Source organism: Macaca mulatta, chromosome 18 (assembly GCF_049350105.2).
Source record: "Macaca mulatta isolate MMU2019108-1 chromosome 18, T2T-MMU8v2.0, whole genome shotgun sequence".
Classification (NCBI taxonomy): Eukaryota; Metazoa; Chordata; class Mammalia; order Primates; family Cercopithecidae; genus Macaca; species Macaca mulatta.
Window position 1 is genome coordinate 81,636,459 of NC_133423.1, and position 20,637 is coordinate 81,657,095.

Sequence of the window (20,637 nt, forward strand, 5' to 3'; positions counted from 1 at the left end):
TGCAGAATGAGGCCCTGGGCAGCTGAGTAACTTGCCCCAGGCTTCGTAGTAAGTAGTGGAACTAAAATTTGAGCTTTGATATCCTGGGGCCAGGTGGGGCCCTTACCTAATAATGCTAGTCTGAAACTCAAGTCTTGAAAGTTACTTTGTGTTCGTGATAACTCTAGGAGTTTCTAAAATGGCTTGTCCTGAAAAATGTTTCCTCTTACACTTGAATATAGGATGAACACATACAAAGTGGAACGCTTCGAGAAAGTGTTCAGCTCTGAAAGACTGTTTTCTTGGAAAGGCATTAAGTGAGTATTATTTGTAAATTCTTCCAAGACCTTGAGTCCTTGGAAACTTCATTTTCTTTTCTTTTTTTTTTTTTTTTTTTTTTTTTTTGAGACGGAGTCTCGCTCTGTCGCCCAGGCTGGAGTGCAGTGGCCGGATCTCAGCTCACTGCAAGCTCCGCCTCCCGGGTTCACGCCATTCTCCTGCCTCAGCCTCCCGAGTAGCTGGGACTACAGGCGCCCGCCACCTCGCCCGGCTAGTTTTTTTTGTATTTTTTAGTAGAGACGGGGTTTCACCGTGTTAGCCAGGATGGTCTCGATCTCCTGACCTCGTGATCCGCCCGTCTCGGCCTCCCAAAGTGCTGGGATTACAGGCTTGAGCCACCGCGCCCGGCCAAGAAACTTCATTTTCTAAAGGTGCCTGCCGTACTGGGATCTGTCATCTGCCCGTGTTCCGTGCAGCCTGGTTTACGAGCTTTAAACAGCAGTGCCTCAGGCTGCCCTTGCTGGTGCCGGTCATGGGAGCTGATAGATGGGAAACCTCAAACCACCCTGGTTTTCCTTCACAACCCCACAGTGAATCGGTCGGTTTGTGACTCTGCCCAGCCACTGTGGGAGTGACATTCTTTCTGCCTGCTCTGTCTCTGGGTGGTGTGAATGTCATCAGCCCACTTTGTAAAAGAGTCTTCTTATTTGATCAAAATGTACTAATTCCCCTTTACAAAGACTGTTCCCGTAGTTATGGTGTCATGGGATTTGGTGGCAAGTGTGTCACAGTGTCTCTGTAGCTCTGTGCTACCCGTCTCCATCGGCCTGGGCTGTTAGACCCGAGCACCCTGACCCTAGCCTGAGCATGAGCAGCTCCCCCTCTGCGAGGCCACCTCAGTGCCCATCTCTAGATCTTTTCTGGGCTGTGTATGCGGCTGCAGCACAGTGGGCGGGACTCTATACTCTCTCCTGATGATAGACGCGGTGGAGAGAAAACAGGTGGGAGTGGAAGCCTTTTCTCTTTTAATCCTGCCCTTCCTGTGGGTGCCGAGCACTCTGTTGACCTTGGACACAGCAGGTCTGCAGGTGAGGTCATTTCTGTCCTGTGGCTTCACCGCCAATGCTCACCTTTCCCTCCCTCCAGTGCTCACCTTTCCCTCCCTCTGCCAGGAGGGCAGAGTCTCTCTCTAGTAGGCGGCTTCCTCTGCTGACTCATAACAGAAACATGATACAGTGAGAATTAGTTCCCTCTAAGTGTGTGTTTAAGACACTTTTAACAGCTCATCATACTGCTGATCACTTGGTAACTCTGCTCCTTATCTCTAAGACAAGTTAAATTTCAAGCAGTCTTTACTGACTGGGACTTTCGTCATTCCAAGATGGTGTGTGTGCAGGAAATAAAAGCATATTTAGTGGGAGTCTATAAAAAAATGTGGCTGCTGAGTCTAACCATAATGGACTCTGTTATTACCGTAGTTTGGGATTATCCATACTCAGTTAGCTCTAAGCGGCACCCTACCCTCTGCCTTACTTGCTGTGTGTGTCTGTATGTCACTGATGCACCCTGTGGTTCCCTCTACCTGTTAGTCACAATATCTGACAAGTACTGAGTACTTTCTAGTGGCAGGCTGTGTTCTAAACACCTGCCATGTCATTTCATTGGATCCTCACAACCAGCTGATGGGGTGGGCAGAGGGATTCTTAGCCCTCTGCACGGAAGATGCACTGTAACAGATGAGCTTCTGTAATCTGGAATTTTTCACAAGTTTAGGGTCAAAAACCCTTTGATCATGTCTTAGACTGAACTCCCAGTCATGCTATTTTTGTTAATACTGACTCATATTTAAAAATACACCAGGCCGGGCGCAGTGGCTCAATCCCAGCACTTTGGGAGGCCGAGACGGGCAGATCACGAGGTCAGGAGATTGAGACCATCCTGGCTAACACGGTGAAACCCCGTCTCTACTAAAAAAATACAAAAACCTAGCCGGGCGAGGTGGCGGGCGCCTGTGGTCCCAGCTACTCGGGAGGCTGAGGCAGGAGAATGGCGTGAACCCGGGAGGCGGAGCTTGCAGTGAGCTGAGATCTGGCCACCGCACTCCAGCCCGGGCGACAGAGCCAGACTCCGTCTCAAAAAAAAAAAAAAAAATACACCAAATTATTCTGGGTGGTATTGAAAACTGCTCTGGGCTTGTTTCTTTGCACTGGATGCTTAGCTTTCTTTTCATGGGAACAGTGGGGAAAAGCAAGCACTGGTACCCCCAGCGGCCTCACCTGCCTGTGTCCCTCTGCCTCAGCTTCGTGATGGTCAACAGCGTGGCGCTGAACGGGGACGGCTGTGGCATCTGCTCTGAAGCAGAGGCAGAGCTCATTGAAGTTTCTCACAGACTGAACTGCTCCCGAGAGGTAGGAGAGCATCTCAGTGCCACAGGCGACTTCTGGCCCGTGTCGCTCTGCTTTTGTTACTCAGCCCCCAGCTCTTCTTGCCCTTTGATGAGGGTCAGGTGTGCGGATTAATGGCCTGACTTGTACCCAGCAGGCACGTGGCTCCCGCCGGTGTGGACCTGGGCCTCTGCTGCCCGTGTCTGCCCCCGTCCTCCTGCAGGTGAGCTGGGGGAGGAAGGGGCTCATGGCGGACAGCAGGCAGCCCGCAGTTTCACGACAGCCGCCTGAACTCCTCTCTCCACCCCGGACAGCATTATCCTCTGTATCGGAGAAGTGATGCTAACTGTTCTGGGGACGATGCTGCTCCTCCCGAGGAAAGGAACATCCCATTTAAGGAGAACTATGACGTGCTTTCACGGGAGGCATCACAGAAGGTTTGCCAGGGTGTCATGATGTTAATTCATGTCGCAGTGCGACTCTCGTCACCTTGCATGTCAGCAAGCAGAGCGCCCAGGCTAGAGCAGGTGTTTGCTGAAACGTTGATGACTTAGTTATCACCTGGGGATGGGTGGATGGAGGCCTGGCTTTCACAGCACCATCATTTAATTGCTTTCTTTTTTTTTTTTTTTTTTTTTTTTCCCAGTAAACCTACTTCTATTTCCTACCCTGAAGTCAATAATAGTCTCAGCTATTCTTTGTATTCAGAGTTTTTCACCAACTTGAATGTGTTTAGAAATGTGAATGGAACTTAAGAGTCAAATTTTTAGGGACTTAATTAAAATTAAAATGTATTTTCTTATATAGATTTATATATTACATTATATATAATATATAAATATAGGAAATGTTTATAAGATAAATGTATAAAATATTTATAAAGATAAAAAAGCACAAAAAGTAGATAAAATCTAGAATGAGAATGGTAGACTCAAAGGGGCTGACCTTACCTTTGATTTAGTATAAATAAACCAAAGGATTTTTACGGAAAAAAATAAACCAGTCCTTCAAAATAAGGATGTAGTATTTAATTTAATGAAAGAAGCGATGGCCAGCGGCTATCTGCTGAGCGGTGAGGGCCTGGTTGAGGGTGAGCTAACAGCCTGCTTTGCTGTCTTCTCGGCCGCTGTCAGCTGCTGTGGTGGCTCCAGCCGCGCCTGGTTCTCAGTGGCCACACGCACAGCGCCTGCGAGGTGCACCACGGGGGCCGAGTCCCCGAGTTCAGCGTCCCGTCTTTCAGTTGGAGGAACAGAAACAACCCCAGTTTCATCATGGTAACGTGAAAGTTTATTTTTTTCTGAAAGCTTTCCATAAGTATTTAAATCAACACAGTAATCAACTATTTAATTGCTGCAATCTGTAAAAATTTACAAAAGTCACACACAAATTTCCCTCCCTCTACACGTAGTTCCATGCACTGCCTCTTGCCAAACACCCTTCCGGGAACCAATCAGCCTGACATTCCTGGGCGGTGTGTGTGGGAAGTGAGGGCAGGGCACTGTCCAGGTGGACTTGATCCTTCAGGGAGGGCCACGTCGTCTCCTCTTACACTCTGTGTGTGTTTACTTTTCTAAAGAAACAACCATTTATTCATTAGCTATACTTAACCATCTTCTCTTATTTTCAAAACATGCCCATTTGACCTGGCAGAGAACGCTACAGCCTTTGCAGGTTGATAAAAGGTGTTTCACTGAATGACCACTGGGCGTTTTAACTCCTTTCAGCCATGGGCTCCTACATCCAGCTCATGATGCTGGTATGACAGGTTCTTTTCCTTCTTAAAAGGTGGGGGAAACCCTAACATTTTCAAATTCAAGTAAATGAAAACATTTGCCACTGTCATTCCACATAAACGTATCTGCAGAGAAAAGCCCACGGAGACGACCTGGACACATGTACTTCCAGGGAACAGATGCTTAGTTGAGCATCAAGGGGCAGGAAGACACTGTTCCCTCCTTGTTCCTTGCTGACCAATGACCCTGGAACTCCATGTACCTCTCTGAATCTCTGTTACGGATCTCCCATTATATGTGATGGGAACCCGGTGGGCCAGGGGCCAGTTTTGACAGGTCAGTGTCCCAGACATTTTCCACCCAGGCACACTTGGGCCTTACTTGTCTCTCCTGCCAGAGCCTGGGCTGGTCGGGCTCTGGGGGAAGAGCCTGGTGCAGGAGGAAGGCCAGGCCCCCTTGTTCTCAGGTGAGGAGGGCCCCGAGAAGGCAGTTTCTCTCTGCTGTTTCTAAGACTCTGGTGTTCAACCTGTGCCTGGTGCTGTCACCTTAACTCTCCCTTTTCCTTTCCAGGGCAGCATCACGCCCACAGACTACGCCCTCTCCAAGTGCTACCTCCCACGTGAGGACGTGGTTTTGGTCATCTACTGTGGAGCGGTGGGCTTCCTTGTGGTCCTCACACTCTCTCACTTGGGGCTTTTAGCCTCACCTTTTCTTTCTGGTTTGAACTTGCTCAGAAAGCGTAAGACAAGATGAAGAGCAGGCGCCATTGTAAGTATCAAAGCCCAAGAAATGGAACTTTGGGCAGAGATCGAGTAGATGATGAGACCAATTACAGGCCGTCTCTCTGCACGTTACAGAAATTCTCAATCACTGACACGAGTAACTGCAAAATAAATAGTTGATTGTACTGTTCTCATGCTAGCAAAGTGGACAGGTACTCTACAACACATCTGTTTTCTCATTTTTATCAAATATATGTATCATCGAAGGTTGCATCTGTACAGTATTAAATGCTATTAATGTCGTCACTCACATGCACGACAGTCCTTGTTCCCCCAGGAAGGGCCTGGTGGCCCCAGCACACACTTGGGATTATGTGTATACGTAAATATTGGGCTGTTTCCCTCGTCCTGTGAAGTGGTTCTCGAATTCCTACGTACCGTAAAGCTGTACCCTTGAAAGTACAGATGTGGCTGGGCGCGGCGGCTCACACCTGTAATCCCAGCACTTTGGGAGGCTGAGGCGGGTGGATCACTTGAGGTCAGGAGTTCAAGACCAGCCTGGCCAACATGGTGAAACCCCTTCTCCACTAGAAATAGAAAAATTAGCCAACCGTGGTGGCACACGCCTGTAATCCCAGCTACTTGGGAGGCTGAGGCAGGAGAATCCCTTGAAACCAGGAGGCGGAGGTTGCAGTGAGGCCGTGATCGCGCCATTACACTCCAGCCTGGGCAGCACTGCGAGACTCCGTCTCAAAAAAAAATTAAAAAAAAAAGTACAGATGTGATATGCAGAACATATTGTTTTCATAGATTTTTATACTTGATCAATTAATGGAATCAGATTTTTAAATAAGTGTAATTTTCTCTCTAGGAGACCAAGTTGTTACATCTAATAATGCCTGTCAGTGATCAAAAGAAACTTGAAAAGTAGAATGGGATATGGCTTTTGGTACCTGAAAATAAATGCTTTAATAATTGTAAGCCAGATAAAAGTTATTCTTTTTGTTTTTTTTCTTAACAGTCTGGCTCTTGTTTGAATTAAACTGTTAAACAGGATATTTAGTTAGCGGGTAATTGTTGAGTGATGATGCATACAACAACATACTTCCCTTTCTTGCTGGGGGTGTAGCTTTTCAGTTTTCTTGTTTTACTTTGACAGTGCAAGGGGAACTGAAAATAATTTCTATTATATTTATCTTAGTTCAGCTGAGGGTTTTATGAGACAGTGGATGGGAAGGGCAGGAAGACGGTGATGAGATAAAATATGTGTGTGTTGCACTGACTGTCTATAAAGTTGTCATCCTTTCTTCATGAAAAAGTAGCATTTAAATCTGGATGAGTTTATAAAGGATTACAAAATGCTGATTTCTAGAGTAAACTTTAAAGTATTACAGACTAAAGACTAAAAGGAGAGTAATGAAGTAATAGGCTGTCACTTCTCTAGATTTGTATTGTTGAAAATTTAACTTTGGACATCTTTACAGATTATTTTAGACCTTGAAAACTACCCTCAACTCTGTGGCTGCAGATAGAACATGAAGTGTCATTGCTACAACGGTTCTTACTTTCTAGATACCGTTCGTGTGTCATAATGTTTGAGGCTATATTTGTAAATCTTGCGAGTGTGAGAAAGAGCCGTATCTTTTGACTTTATACTTCAGATTAAGGTTTTGTAATGTCTCTTCTTCAAAAGGCAAGTGAAGCTGTCATCCTTATTCTCCTAGGCCAGACACAAACATTGACACGTCACGTTTTTTTTCTCTTACTGTTTGCTTACTTGTATGATGTAGCCTGTGTCCAGAGTTTTGACTAAGGGAATGATGGACCTGTTCCCACCTAGGGAACTTGAAGGAGTGTTTCATTAGCAGACTAATTAGGAAACATAGTATCTAGAGAGAGAGAAAAAAGTCTCTGGTACCCTGAAAAGATTAGATTGCAATTTGTACCCCTGAATTGAGTTCAGGTTTTTACAGCTCAGACAAGAGCAAGCAGGTGGTTGCAACAGTTTGTGATGTTAGTACGACACTGTTGGTAGAATGTGGATGATTAATGTGTATAACTTACAATTTTTTAAATCAGGGAGTATTTTATAAAGTGCCAACCTTATGAAATATCCTAAATTCTACAGCTACCATTCATTCCTTTTTTCAGAATAAGCAGCAGGTAATGTTGACATTAAGCTCTTTAGCACAATACAAACACATTTCATGTACAGGTATACATAGCCATGGTAAAGGCACAAAGATCTACAAGGATTTTTCTTTAGTAGTTATACAAAAGAATATTACATTTTGTGGTCTGTACAGTATAATAAACCAGCAATAGGGACAACAACAAAAAGAATCTGAGAAAGAAGACTATGCCTAAGTATAGTGAAAGTTTAGAGAATGATTTTTACACAAGACAGATTTTGCAGTAGTGAATGTGGTAGGTTTTCTGCCTAAATGTAAGAGGCTCAAAGTAGCTCTAATTCAAATGCCTGAGGCCAGCAGCGACTCTGAATGTGACTGTAAAAGGGTTTCTGGTCACCCTGTCGCTTGGGGTCGACTCTAAGTCTAGGGCTAAGGCCGATGGGAAGGGACCATCGCTCGTCAACCTGCAGCTTCATAAAGGGAAAATCAGAGAGGGCCGCGGCTCAGGGCACTGCATGTACGCTCTTGCGGTCACGCTTGACAATGTGGGAAAGCAAACTGCGTTTTCTCCCCATCTACCAAGTTCTCCTCGAATCAATAAAGGGAGAATGAATAAAGGGGCTCCCACCCGGAGAGATTCTGCTGCAGTGTCAGCAATGAGAGTCGGTGGTTTTGGGGGTGGGATGCTGCGGAAGGTTGTATTCAATGACAACAGAAGCTACACAACCAAACCTGAGGGGACAGAGGTAGCCAGAGGCTTGGTGGTCGACACAGAACGGGACAGACGGCAGCGAGATGGAACTAGAGACCCTGCCTCCTACCATGGCACGGGGCTGGCAGTCAGGCGGTCTGGGGCGCCGCTCCATCGCGGGGTGGCAGCAGCAGCCTCACAAGAGCTCGTACTGCTTGAGGTGCATCCGCTGGATGATGTCGCGGCAGTCGTTGAACACCCTGCGGATGTTCTCTGTGTCCACGGCGCAGGTGAAGTGCGGGTAGCAGTAATGTTTGCCTTCGCCGGTGGCCGTGCTGATCCTCTGCAAGAGAGAGCGTGTGCACTAGTCCTGCGCGGCCCCGGCACGCACCTCGGGGAAGAACTAGGCCACACTGAGCAGGTGCCGGAGGCTTTGGTGATGGTGGCCTGCTTGTTTCGCATGGGAGCACTTAGAGGCAGGAACCCTCTCAATGCAAGCATCAGCTGAGGACCCAGATAACCTTACCCTTATCACTGCCCCCAGGAGGCTGAAGCAGCACGGATAAGTCAGAGAAAGCCCCGGGCAGGCAAGTCAAGGGAGGAGCTTCCAGAAAGGAAGGTCTGAACAGAGTTTTCTGTGTCGATGGGAATGTCCTCTATCTGCCCTATCTAGTCACTATCTAGTTGATAGTCATGATCTAGCTGATACCACCGAGGGGCTGATTTCTAATTAGCTAATTTTATTTTATTTATTTATTTACATATTTTTGAGACTGAGTCTAGCTCTGTTGCCCAGGCTGGAGCGCAGTGGTGCAGTCTTGGCTCACTGCAACCTCCGCCTCCCAGGTTCAGGGGATTCCCCTGACTCAGCCTCCTGAGTGGCTGGGATTACAGGCATCCATCACCATGCCCACGCCCGGCTAATTTTTGTATTTTTAGTAGAGACGGGGTGTCACCATGTTGGCCAGGCTGGTCTCAAACTCCTGACCTCAAGTGATCTGCCTGCCTCGGCCTCCCAAAGTGCTGGGATTACAGGCATGAGCCACTGTGCCCAGCCTAATTAGCTAGTTTGTTTGTTTTTTTGTTTGTTTGAGATGGAGTCTTGCTGTCTCCCAGGCTGGAGTGCAGTGGCGGCATCTTGGCTCACTGCAACCTCTACCTCCTGGATTCAAGCGATTCTCCTGCCTCAGCCTCCTGAGTAGCTGGGATTACAGGTGTGTGCCACCACACCTGGCCAATTTTTGTATTTTTAGTAGAGAAGGGGTTTCACCATGTTGGTCAGACTGGTCTGGAACGCCTGACCTCATGACCCGCCCGCCTTGGCCTCCCAAAGTGCTGGGATTACAGGTGTGAGCCACCACGCTCTGCCAGCTAGTTTTAATTAAATGTCCATATTGTGCCCAGTGGTTCTGTATTGGACAGTGCAGCGGCCCCGTGGCCGCCTCCACACAGGGGCAGTTTAGCATCTGCTAAGCAGGGTGTCCCCTGGTTATCAGGGGAACGTTTGCTGCCTTCTGGGAGAAAAGTGATCTGTTGTCAAGTACCTGGGAAACAGGGTTAGACACTATGAGTTATGGTTTGTGGGGACACCTCAGTGATGTGCTCATGTGCACTGTGAAGCTAAGTGCTGGGGGTGTGGGGACAGGCTGTTACAGGCCGAACTGTGTTCCCCCGGCACTTCAGATGTGACTATATTTGGAGATAAGGCCTTTACAGAGGCAATTACGGTAAAATGAGGTCATTAGGGTGGGCCCTAATGCAGTATGGCTGGTGTCCTAGAGAGAAGAGGAAACCAGGAGGATGCAGCCGTGTGAAGAGGGAAGACCCTGTGAGACACAGGGAGAAGGCGGCTGCAAACCAAGGGAGGGGCCTCTGAAGGGACCAACCCTGCCCACACCTTGATTTCAGACGTCTAGCCTCCAGAGCTGTGAGAAATACATTTCTGCTGTTTGACACTCAGCCTCTGGGGCACTTTGTTATGGCAGCCCAGGCAGACTTAGACAGAGGTCCTGTGGAAGCTCGCCTTCTTCCTTGGTGCCACGGGAATCCCTGGGCCTCCTCCTCATCCCCTCCACTCCTTTTTCGACAAGGCATCCTGGGAAACAGGCTTTAGACAGCTGCTCAGACCACGGAAAGGGTGTCCTGAAGATGTCCTGAGGTATGAAACTCCTCACGGGGGACAGACTTATTTTAGCAATAGTCAGGCTTCCCTCAAGCATTTAAAAGAAAAACGTATGGACACTGAAATGAGTAGGTTATATATCTTTTTAATCCCAAAGCACCAGGTGAGGTGTTTGGCACACGCACAGTAAGTGTGTAGTGAATGAATGAAAAATAGGCTTTTGGCTGGGTGCAGTGGCTCACACCTGTAATCCCAGCACTTTGGGAGGTGGAGGCAGGAGGATCACTTGAGGCGAGGGAGTTTGAGACCAGCCTGGCCAACATAGCAAGGCTCTATCTCTATAAAATGTAAAAATTAGCCAGGTGTGGTGGTGTGTGCCTGTAGTCCCAGCTACTCAGGAGGCTGAGGCACGAGGGCTGCTTGAGCCCAGGAGTTGGAGGCTGCAGTGAGCTATGATCTTGCCACTGCACTCCAGGCAGCCTGGGTGACACTGCGAGGCAATGCCCCAAATAAACAAACCAAAAAAGGCTTTCTTCTGTAATAGTGTGACTATTTGTCCCTGTCTAGAGCCTTAAAATTAAGGGAATGGAGTCATTGCAAAGGGCGTTGCTTCAAATAGTTTTTTGTTTTGAGATGGAGTGTTGCTGTCACCCAGGCTGGGGTCACCCAGGCTGGGGTGCAGTGGCACAATCATAGCTCACTGCCACCTCAAATTCCTGGGCTCAAGGAATCCTCCCACCTCAGCCTCCTGAGTAGCTGGGACTACATGCCTGTGCCACCATAGCCAGGAACGTTTTAAAATTTTCTGTAGACACGAGGTCTTGATATGTTGTCTAGCTGATCTCGAACTTCCGGCATCAGGTGATCCACCTGCCTTGGCCTCCCAAAGTGTTGGGATGACATGCATGAGCAACTGCATCCGGCCTGGATGTTTCTAATCTTCATTTAAATGCCCAACATATGCATGCTTAATTAACATTTAGTTCTCATTAGAAAACCATTTTTTTGTGTCTTTATATGTTATGGTCTTACAAAATGCTCCTTAAAATTAAGGGATTCCTTGATCTATTACAAACTAAATCTCCTTATTGAAGAGATTTGCAATGCACATTAATTGACCTTAAGTAAAGGCTCTGAGAATCTGACAGTCTCAGAGAGGCAGAGGAACCTCCCACGCTGTATTTAACACAGCACATCCCAGATTTATTCAGCTGCACAAGCTCTTCCGGTGCTGCCATGCACTTACGGCCATGCACGTCTGGGGGAACTCTTGTCCTCTGAACTCACCCTGGGGCCTTGATTTCTCTTCATTGTTACTTTCTAACTCACTGTAGGATTCAGGAGTCATCCCACAGGGGTGGCTGGGAAAAGGGCGGTGAAAGGCCAGGCTGGAGTGCCGGTCCCCATGGAAAGGCCTCAGAGCCGAGTATCAGCCCTAGTGCTCCCGGGGCTGAGACCTTGTCCACACATGTTAAGTGCGCCTGGACTACTACCGGGAACACGCTCTTGGGAATACCTTGGCATGTAATAGTTTGAAGCGAGTAAAAACTCACAGCTAGCTATCCACTGTAGGTTATTTCAAAGAAAATAATATAGATAAAGCATATGTGGCAAATTTTTGCCAGTTGGTCAGTTTGGGTAAAGAGTATATGGGAGTTTTTTTTGTTTGTTTGTTTTGTTTGAGACAGTCTCGCTCTGTCGGCCAGGCTGGAGTGCAGTGGTGTGATCTCGGCTCACTGCAACCTCTGCCTCCTGGCTTTAGGTGATTCTTCTGCCTCAGCCTCCAGAGTAGCTGGGATTACAGGCGCCCGCCACTGTACCCAGCTAATTTTTTGTATTTTTAGTAGAGACGGGGTTTCACCATGTTGGCCAGGCTGGTCTCGAACTCCTGACCTCAGGTGATCTACCTGCCTCAGCCTCCCAAGTGCTGGGATTACAAGCGTGAGCCACTGCACCTGGTCTGAGTATATGGGAGTTATTTGTACAAATCTTCCGCCTCATATGTAAGTTTGAAATTATCTCAAAATTATCCCAAATATAATCTCAACTATATCTCAAAAGTAATCTCAAAATCTCAAAAAGCTGAAGAAAAAGTATCTGAATTTGAGCACACCTGCTTTTACATAAACCATCAGCCTGTTAGTGCTTTTGGGTGGAGGAAGAGTATGGGCGCTTGGACTTTGCTGAAGGACGCTGTCCTTTTTGGAAAATACAAGAAGTGAATGAAGTGTAGCCCATCCAAGTACCATTCCCTGGGATGCTGTGTTCTCACCCGGGCTCTGCTGGTTGGAAGCTGTGTGACCTTGGGTGAGAAATCTAACCTCTCTGAACCTCGGTGTGCTCAGCTGTGAAATGAAAGTAACATACCCTTTCTCATCTCTCGTAATGTTAAGGAAGATTAAATCAAAGAGTAAGTAATCTGCATACTGCAAGAAACAAAAGATTAAGAATGGAGGTAAAAAAATAAAGGTTAACAAAATGGCTTACCAAAAACAGGTCCCGGATAAAGAACTTGGCTCTCGTAACTTTGGGATCTTCTCCTGCATCTGGTGTTGCTGTAGAAATGACAAATGCAACTTTACTTAAGCAACATGAAACAAAGATACAACTCTATGAAAACACAGAAGGAATTTCAACGTTGGACTGCTGTATATTCACAGCATTAAAATACATGTATAGTTAGACAAAAACAAACATGTACTTTTGTTTTCTTTCTTTTTTTTGGAGACGGGAGTCTCATTCTCTCGCCCAGTGGTGTGATCTTGGCTCACTGCAACCTCCACCTCTCAGGTTCAAGCGATTCTCCCACCTCATCCTCCCTAGTAGCTGGGATTACAGGCACCCACCATCATGACCAGCAAGTTTTTTTTTTTTTTTTTTTTTTTTTTGAGACGGAGTCTCGCTCTGTTGCCCAGGCTGGAGTGCAGTGGCCGGATCCCAGCTCACTGCAAGCTCCGCCTCCTGGGTTCATGCCATTCTCCTGCCTCAGCCTCCCGAGTAGCTGGGACTACAGGCGCCCGCCACCTCGCCCGGCTAGCTTTTTGTATTTTTTAGTAGAGACGGGGTTTCACTGTGTTAGCCAGGATGGTCTCGATCTCCTGACCTCGTGTTCTGCCCGTCTCGGCCTCCCAAAGTGCTGGGATTACAGGCGTGAGCCACCGCGCCCGGCCTTATTCCTATAAGGAAATATGTAGCGGTAGGATTTTTTTCAGGTCTTTCTGACTCAGGTGATGGCAGCAGGATTTTGTTGGAATGCCCCACATGGGCCAGGATTTTACTATGAATATATTCATACAATGCCTCTCCCATGAAGGAGAAAAGAACATTGAACATAAGGAGCAAGAAAGTTTAATGACAAATGCAAGTTTTCTTTTCCTTCTTCATTGAGGATAAAAAGTAAATTTTCCAAATCTTAACTATATTTTCCAGGAAAGTCTCTTTTATTCTGCGTTTTCTAGTTTGGAATTCAAGATGTAGAAAGCGGTGCTATTTCACCTTAAATCACTCCTGTGGGTCTCTAGTAGACCTGGTGTTCACTGGAAACTGAAGCGTCAGCGACTGGAAATGGAGTGACCATCTCTTCCTAGTCTACCTTCCCAGCTTTAGCACTGACAGTCCCGTGCCCCGGAAACCCCTCAGTCTCAGGCAGCCGGGGGTGGCTGCTGGCCCTGCTGGAAATCCCCAAGGCTGCAGCCACAGCAAGGCTAGAGATAGGAGCAGATAAGCGTGGCTGCTGCCAGCACGGGCTTGGGGACAAAGGGTGCAAGGACTGCCTTGCCTGCATGACTCTACCCGTGTGGCTTTGAACACATTATCTCTTCTGTCTCAGACTCTCTTTCCACGGGAAAGATGAATAGAAACTACCCTGCGGGGTCATCGGAGGGTGAAGTGAGAACATCTGTATCAAGGACTAACGAGGCCCCTGTCATGTCCAACCCCGTCAAAGGCTCTAGAGGGAGAGCTCACAGCAGCATGACACATCACACCCCAAAACGGCTCTTTCTTCGGCGGCACAGTTTCAATGGAAAGTCAAACTCGGAAACATTTACAAACTGGATCCTAAATAGGACATTTTTTTTTTTTTTTTTTTGAGACGGAGTCTGGCTCTGTCGCCCGGGCTGCAGTGCAGTGGCCGGGTCTCAGCTCACTGCAAGCTCCGCCTCCCGGGTTTGCGCCATTCTCCTGCCTCAGCCTCCCGAGTAGCTGGGACCACAGGCGCCCGCCACCTCGCCCGGCTATTTTTTTGTATTTTTTTAGTAGAGACGGGGTTTCACTGTGTTAGCCAGGATGGTCTCGATCTCCTGACCTCGTGTTCCGCCCGTCTCGGCCTCCCAAAGTGCTGGGATTACAGGCTTGAGCCACCGCGCCCGGCCCTAAATAGGACATTTTAACACTCCAGTACTTTAGGATATGGGCAGTAGAAACAGAATTGTTTTTTTTCTTTTTTTTTTTTTTTGAGACGGAGTCTCGCTCTGCCGCCCAGGCTGGAGTGCAGTGGCGGGATCTCGGCTCACTGCAAGCTCCGCCTCCCGGGTTTACGCCATTCTCCTGCCTCAGCCTCCCGAGTAGCTGGGACTACAGGCGCCCGCCACCTCGCCCGGCTAATTTTTTGTATTTTTTAGTAGAGACGGGGTTTCACCATGTTAGCCAGGATGGTCTCGATCTCCTGACCTCGTGATCCGCCCGTCTCGGCCTCCCAAAGTGCTGGGATTACAGGCTTGAGCCACCGCGCCCGGCCCAGAATTGTTTTAAATCAAGTGAATTTCTTAGATTCATCAGAAGTATGTGAATTAGAGTTACAGGACTATTAATAAAACAATTCTATTCCTCAATCATAAGAATGTGTTTTGAAATCTTACCGTCTTCAGGAACGGTATAATTTGCATATTCTGGGAAATAGTCTTCAATTTTTGATTTCCCTGCCAAGACTTTTTCTGCCAGCATATCTTGTTTGTTCAAGAACAAGATGATAGAAATGGTCCGTAACCACCTGAAAAAGGAAAAATAAACGAACACAGTTCACATACACTAGTATATGAAAGCGCCTCTAACATAGAAGTTGCTAAATTAAAAGAATACCATCCTCCTCCTAAAATTGTATAGGATTCAAGAAAGTTCAGTACACCAGTATCCTCATTCCATCTGTAAACAATGATAAACAAATATAGGTACAGGTTGAGCAGCCCTCATCCAAAAACACAAAATCCGAAATACTTCAAAATCCAAAACTTTTTCAGCACTGACATGATGCTCAAAAAACAAGAGCACAGTATTTTAAAATCTGTTTTTTCCTATAAGACTGTGGTCATTTTCCCACTTACACATATAGTGTATATAAATAAATTTATAATAACTCTATAGTATCCTTCTGTATACCTGGTATTTCCTGGCCCTGTTTCTTTCCTATTAACTGTCTTATTACCACAAATTTGAGGCTGGTTGTTGAACATTTCATAGAAAATCATTTTTCTGAGAATCCAAAACTTTACAAGGTAAACTTAGTTTCCTGTCCTCCTTGGTAATATTTCTTCCTAAATACTTCAGAAGAAACTTTGATTTCTAACTATATATGTATGTATTATGTGTGTGCGCTAAATATTCCTTTCTGAAATAATCACTTATGCCACTTTGCAATGCTAGTAGTTTCAAATATAATTAGGTGGTGATTGTAAGCTGTAAGGGATCTTACAGATCATCTAGTCATTAGTGGATGTCCTAAACTGGTACTTTATTTATTTTTAAATGTAAACATTTTTGTTTTATTTTTTGAGATGGAGTCTCACTCTGTTGCCCAGACTGGAGTGCAGTGGTGCAATCTCAGCTCACCACAACCTCCACCTCCCGGGTTCAAGTGATTCTCATGCCTCAGCCTCCTGAGTAGCTGGGACTATAGGCGCCCACCACCACGCCTGGCTAATTTTTGTATTTTCAGTAGAGACGGGGTTTTGCCATTTTGGTCAGGTTGGTCTCGAACTCCTGATCTCAGGTGATCCTCCTGCCTTGGCCTCCCAAAGTGCTGGGATTACAGGTATGAGCCACTGTTCCTGGCCCCTAAACTGGTACTTCCTAAATTTTAAAAACCAAACAAAACCTATTTCGAACCCTAGATATAGAATCGTCCCTTGATACCCATGGGAGATTGGTCTACGACTCCCTGTGAAAACCAAAATCTGAGGAGGCTCCCTTGTATGAAATGGTGTAGTATTTGCATATAACCCATGCACACCCTCCCATGTGCTTAAATCATCTCCACATTACCTATCATACCTATCACAATGTAAAAGCTGGCGAGTACTTGTTATACTGTATTGCTTATTTGTATTATTATTTTTTAGTCCAATTTTTTTCCTTGCTCAATTTTTAATTTTAATTAATTAATTAAGTTTTTTGAGACGGAGTCTCCCTCTGTTGCCCAGACTGAAGTGCAGTGATATGATCTCAGCTCACTGTAACCTCCGCCTCCTGGGCTCAAGTGTCCTCCTGCCTCAGCTTCCCAAGTAGCTGGGACTACAAGTGTGCCCCACCATGCCTGATGAATTTTTGTATTTTTTGTAGAGACGGGGTTTCAACATGTTGCCCAGGCTGGTCTCCAGCTCCTGAGCTCAAGCAATTCCCCTGTCTCAGCCTCCCAAAGTGCTGGGATTACAGGTGTAAGCCACTGTAATCTTGTACTATTTTTTGTTGTTGTATTGCTATCTTAAATTTATTTTTGAATATTTTCTTTTTTTTTTTTTTTTTTTTTTTTTTTTTTTTGAGACGGAGTCTCGCTCTGTCACCCAGGCTGGAGTGCAGTGGCCGGATCTCAGCTTACTGCAAGCTCCGCCTCCCGGGTTCACGCCATTCTCCTGCCTCAGCCTCCCGAGTAGCTGGGACTACAGGCGCCTGCCACCTCGCCCGGCTAAGTTTTTTTTTTTTGTATTTTTAGTAGAGACGGGGTTTCACTGTGTTAGCCAGGATGGTCTCGATCTCCTGACTTCGTGATCCGCCTGTCTCGGCCTCCCAAAGTGCTGGGATTACAGGCTTGAGCCACCGCGCCCGGCTATTTTTGAATATTTTCAATCTGTGGTTGGTTGAATCTGCAGATATGGAACCTGAAGATATGGAAGGCTGAATGTAATCTTAGGGTTTCAAAACAGAGACCTAAATTTTCTTGACAAAGCACTATCAGAACTTCATCAAAGAATACTCCACACTGGCCGGGCGCGGTGGCTCACGCCTGTAATCCCAGCACTTTGGGAGGCCGAGGTGGGCGGATCACGAGGTCAGGAGATCAAGACCATCCTGGCTAACATGGTAAAACCCCGCCTCTACTAAAAATACAAAAAATTAGCCAGGCGTGGTGGCAGGTGCCTGTAGTCCCAGCAACTGGGGAGGCTGAGGCAGGAGAATGGCGTGAACCCGGGAGGTGGAACTTGCAGTGGGCTGAGAAAGCGCCACTGCACTCCAGCCTGGGCGACACAGCGAGACTCAGTCTCAAAATAAAATAAAAAAAAAATAATAAAATAAAATAAAATACTCCACATTTTTAGTATGTCTATACAATAGATGAACTAAAAGAGATATTTCATACAGTTCTGGATTTATTTAGTAAAGAGTGTGTGTGGGGGGTGTGGGTGTAGGTGTGTGTGTGTTTTGAGACCGGGTCTTGCTGTGTTGCCCAGGCAGGAGTGCAGTAGTGTGATCTCAGTTCACTGCAACCCTCACCTCCTGGGCTCAACCGATCCTCCTACCTCAAGCTCCTGAGTAGCTGGGACTACAGGTGTGCACCACCACGCCTGGCTAATCTTTGTATTTTTTGTAGAGACAGGGTTTCTTCATGTTGCCCAGGTTGGTTTCCAACTCCTGGGCTCAAGTGACACACCTGCCTCGGCCTCCCAGTGTTGAGATTACAGGTGTGAGCCGCAACACCTGGCCTGAGCGTATTTTTAACAAAAGAAAATTTGCAATCCAGTGGTGAGACTGAATTTGTTATTTTTGTCACCTGTTGTTCCAGATGCTTTCAAAAAGATCGAGGGACTCTCTCAGCCTGTTGGTGTTGTTATCTTCTCGAATCACCATGTTGTAGCTACTGCAGGCTGCGACGTAAATGATAGCCGTGACATCTTGGTGGGGAGAAAAAGGAAAGCACCTCAGTTAGACACCCTCGCTGTGGAGCTGCAAGAAAGTACACACACAGCAGCCACTCAGTTCCACAAAAACATTCACTCAGTGATAGGACTATTCAGTCACAGAACAGCCTGCACGTGCGCCGTGCGCACCACTGGTTGCTTCAGTAACGCACTTGATGAAGAGCCCAGCCCAAAAGACGCACGTAAATTTGGGATGCTTAAATGCTTTTTTTTTTTTTTTTTTTTTTTGAGGTGGAGTTTTACTCTTGTCTCCCAGGCTGGAGTGCAATGGCATGATCTTGGCTCACTGCAACTTCTGCCTCCCAGGTTCAAGTGATTCTCCTGCCTCAGCCTCCCTAGTAGCTAGGATTACAGGCATGTGTCACCATGCCTGGCTAATTTTTGTATTTTTTTCTGAGACAGAGTTTCACTCTTGTTGCCCAGGCTGGAGTACAATGGCACAATCTTGGCTCACTGCAACCTCCGCCTCCTGGGTTCAGGCGATTCTCCTGCCTCAGCCTCCCGAGTAGCTGGCATTACAGGCGTGCACGACAACACCTGGCTAATTTTTGCATTTTTAGTAGAGATGGGGTTTCACCATGTTGGTCAGGCTGGTCTTGAACTCCTGACCTCAGGTGATCCACCCACCCTAGCCTCCCAAAATGCTGGGATTACAGGCATGAGCTACCACACCTGGCTAATTTTTGTATTTTTAATAGAGCTCTGGTTTCTCCACATTGGCCAGGCTGGTCTCGAACTCCTGACTTCAGCTTATCCGCCCTCCTTGGCCTCCCAAGGTGCTGGGATTACAGGCATGAGCCATGGCGCCTGGCCCTTAAATGCTTTTTTAAATGAGATTAGTATCTAAGGAAGGAGCATCATAATCTATAAAATGCTATGCTTTACATACTAGTTAGAGATCATCTAATTCAAAAACAGTTAAGCACAGCAATGCTGAGTGTTAGAATTCACTCCCATTTTCTTGAGAGAGCATAAAAAAAATCACCATTAAAGCACTGGATCCATTTTCTCCTCTCATCCCTCTGGCCGCCAACATCAAACATGCTGTGGAAGAGCAAGAGGAACACAATTATTTGGGGAAAGCAGGGAACAACCGCACACGTGCTTGCTTTCCTCTTTGGCTATCAGCAGCTTCCAGCGTTCACACATGGGTCTTGAGTCAGGCTCGGGTCACTGGCTGGCCTGCACCATCACTCCCTGTGTGATCCTGGAATACAAGTGGCTCCACCTCTCTCAGCCGCAGTCCCTCCTCAGTCACCCCACAGTGGGGCTACAGGGGTGAGAGATGGAGCAGACAGCAGCCGGCAGTGTCTGAGGTCCCACAGTAGGTCCTTAATAAATCCAGTGGTCACTAGCTCAGTAATGCAAGAGGTTACTTGCTCAGACACTCATGCCTCTCTGAGTATGAGCTAAGTGCCCAGGGCAGATCTTTCCTATGATTTGCTCCAGCTCTTGGGACACTGTGTCCCCTCCCCTGGAGAATTGAGAAAGGCTCCTTGCTGATCTGTCTACACTACATGCATCTTATCTCTAGCCACCTCTGCCTGGTGACCTGCACTGGGTCTGGATCACGCCTGGATTTAGTTCAGGCTGCTCTGCCCAGCCCGAGCTGCTTCCTGGTCTTGCCCAGCCAAGGCGGCCTCAGCCAGTTCTCTCAGAGTTTCTCAGCTGCATCCTGCACGTCATCAGCCCAGGCCCAGGCCCCTCTTCTCACAGCCCCTGCTCACCGCACCCTGTGGCCTAAGCCATTTCTCCCTGGGAGAGTTTCTCTACCTACCCAGATTCTGCTGGATCCTTCCAACCTTTGCAGGCGTCCCTGGCTCTGAGATTTCTCCCCTCCCTAAACACAGTGCATGTGCCCTAGGACCACACGGGCTAGTCTGTTTTGTCCTGGGTGGGTATGTTGCTGATCCTATTAGAATTTAATCTGTACGCTTTGCATTAGCACACGTGGGGCACGCTGAGGTACTTGATGAAAATGGATGAGCTGATGAGCAGAATCCTTTCAAACAAAATCACGAATGTGAGATACAGCTTCACTGTTAATAATTCCACTATGCCAGGGACGTGGTTCTGATGTGGGCAAAACCGCACGTCATGCCAACTCCACACCGCACTGTGCGCCTCACAGCAGAGACGGACGTAGTGGCTTTTCTCCAGCCTGACACTGGCCGTGTGAATGGTTCTTGGGAAATCTGGAAGTAGGTGCCTGTGACCTGTGCACTGGGGAGAGCGTCGGGCACTGCAGGAGTCTCAGAACACATTGAAAATCATGAAACTCTTGCTCTAAGGGACCTCACCCTTGAGGTCCCTTAGAGTCGAGTTGGACATGCTGAGGGTGACTGGGCAAGGTATAGGGCAGAATACCATCACTGGCTGCATAGTAGATGCAATGGGAATTCTAAGGGGTCACCATGGGCTGAGATTTGAGGGACGCTTGGATGCTGCTTTTTTTTTTTTTTTTTA

The 20,637-nt window shown here is 47.1% G+C and overlaps 2 protein-coding genes across 55 annotated transcripts in view; one reads left to right on the forward strand and one right to left on the reverse strand.

The window, feature by feature from the left end:
• MPPE1 (metallophosphoesterase 1) overlaps positions 1-13,965 on the forward strand; it is a 34,029-nt gene extending 20,064 nt beyond the window's left edge. For 12 of the 50 annotated variants that reach the window (XM_077975298.1, XM_077975295.1, XM_077975303.1 and 9 more), the window contains 6 exons: positions 222-296; positions 2,558-2,666; positions 2,797-2,865; positions 2,957-3,169; positions 3,776-3,916; positions 4,946-6,089. In XM_077975298.1, coding sequence (XP_077831424.1) covers positions 222-296; positions 2,558-2,666; positions 2,797-2,865; positions 2,957-3,169; positions 3,776-3,916; positions 4,946-5,128 — 790 coding nt within the window. In that variant the 3' untranslated portion in view covers positions 5,129-6,089. Of the gene's footprint in view, positions 1-221; positions 297-2,557; positions 2,667-2,796; positions 2,866-2,956; positions 3,170-3,775; positions 3,917-4,945; positions 6,090-9,699; positions 9,874-12,538; positions 12,737-13,471 lie in introns of those variants that run through there. The other 38 variants (XM_077975331.1, XM_077975323.1, XM_077975322.1 and 35 more) reach the window with 13 other exon arrangements.
• Positions 3,907-20,637, reverse strand: part of GNAL (G protein subunit alpha L) — a 203,512-nt gene continuing 186,781 nt past the window's right edge. For all 5 annotated transcript variants that reach the window (XM_028838081.2, XM_077975288.1, XM_077975286.1 and 2 more), the window contains 5 exons: positions 19,157-19,215; positions 18,024-18,144; positions 14,902-15,032; positions 12,530-12,597; positions 3,907-8,263 (listed from right to left, as the gene is read on the reverse strand). In XM_028838081.2, the coding sequence (XP_028693914.1) occupies positions 8,117-8,263; positions 12,530-12,597; positions 14,902-15,032; positions 18,024-18,144; positions 19,157-19,215 (526 nt within the window). In that variant the 3' untranslated portion in view covers positions 3,907-8,116. The remainder of the gene's footprint in view (positions 8,264-12,529; positions 12,598-14,901; positions 15,033-18,023; positions 18,145-19,156; positions 19,216-20,637) is intronic.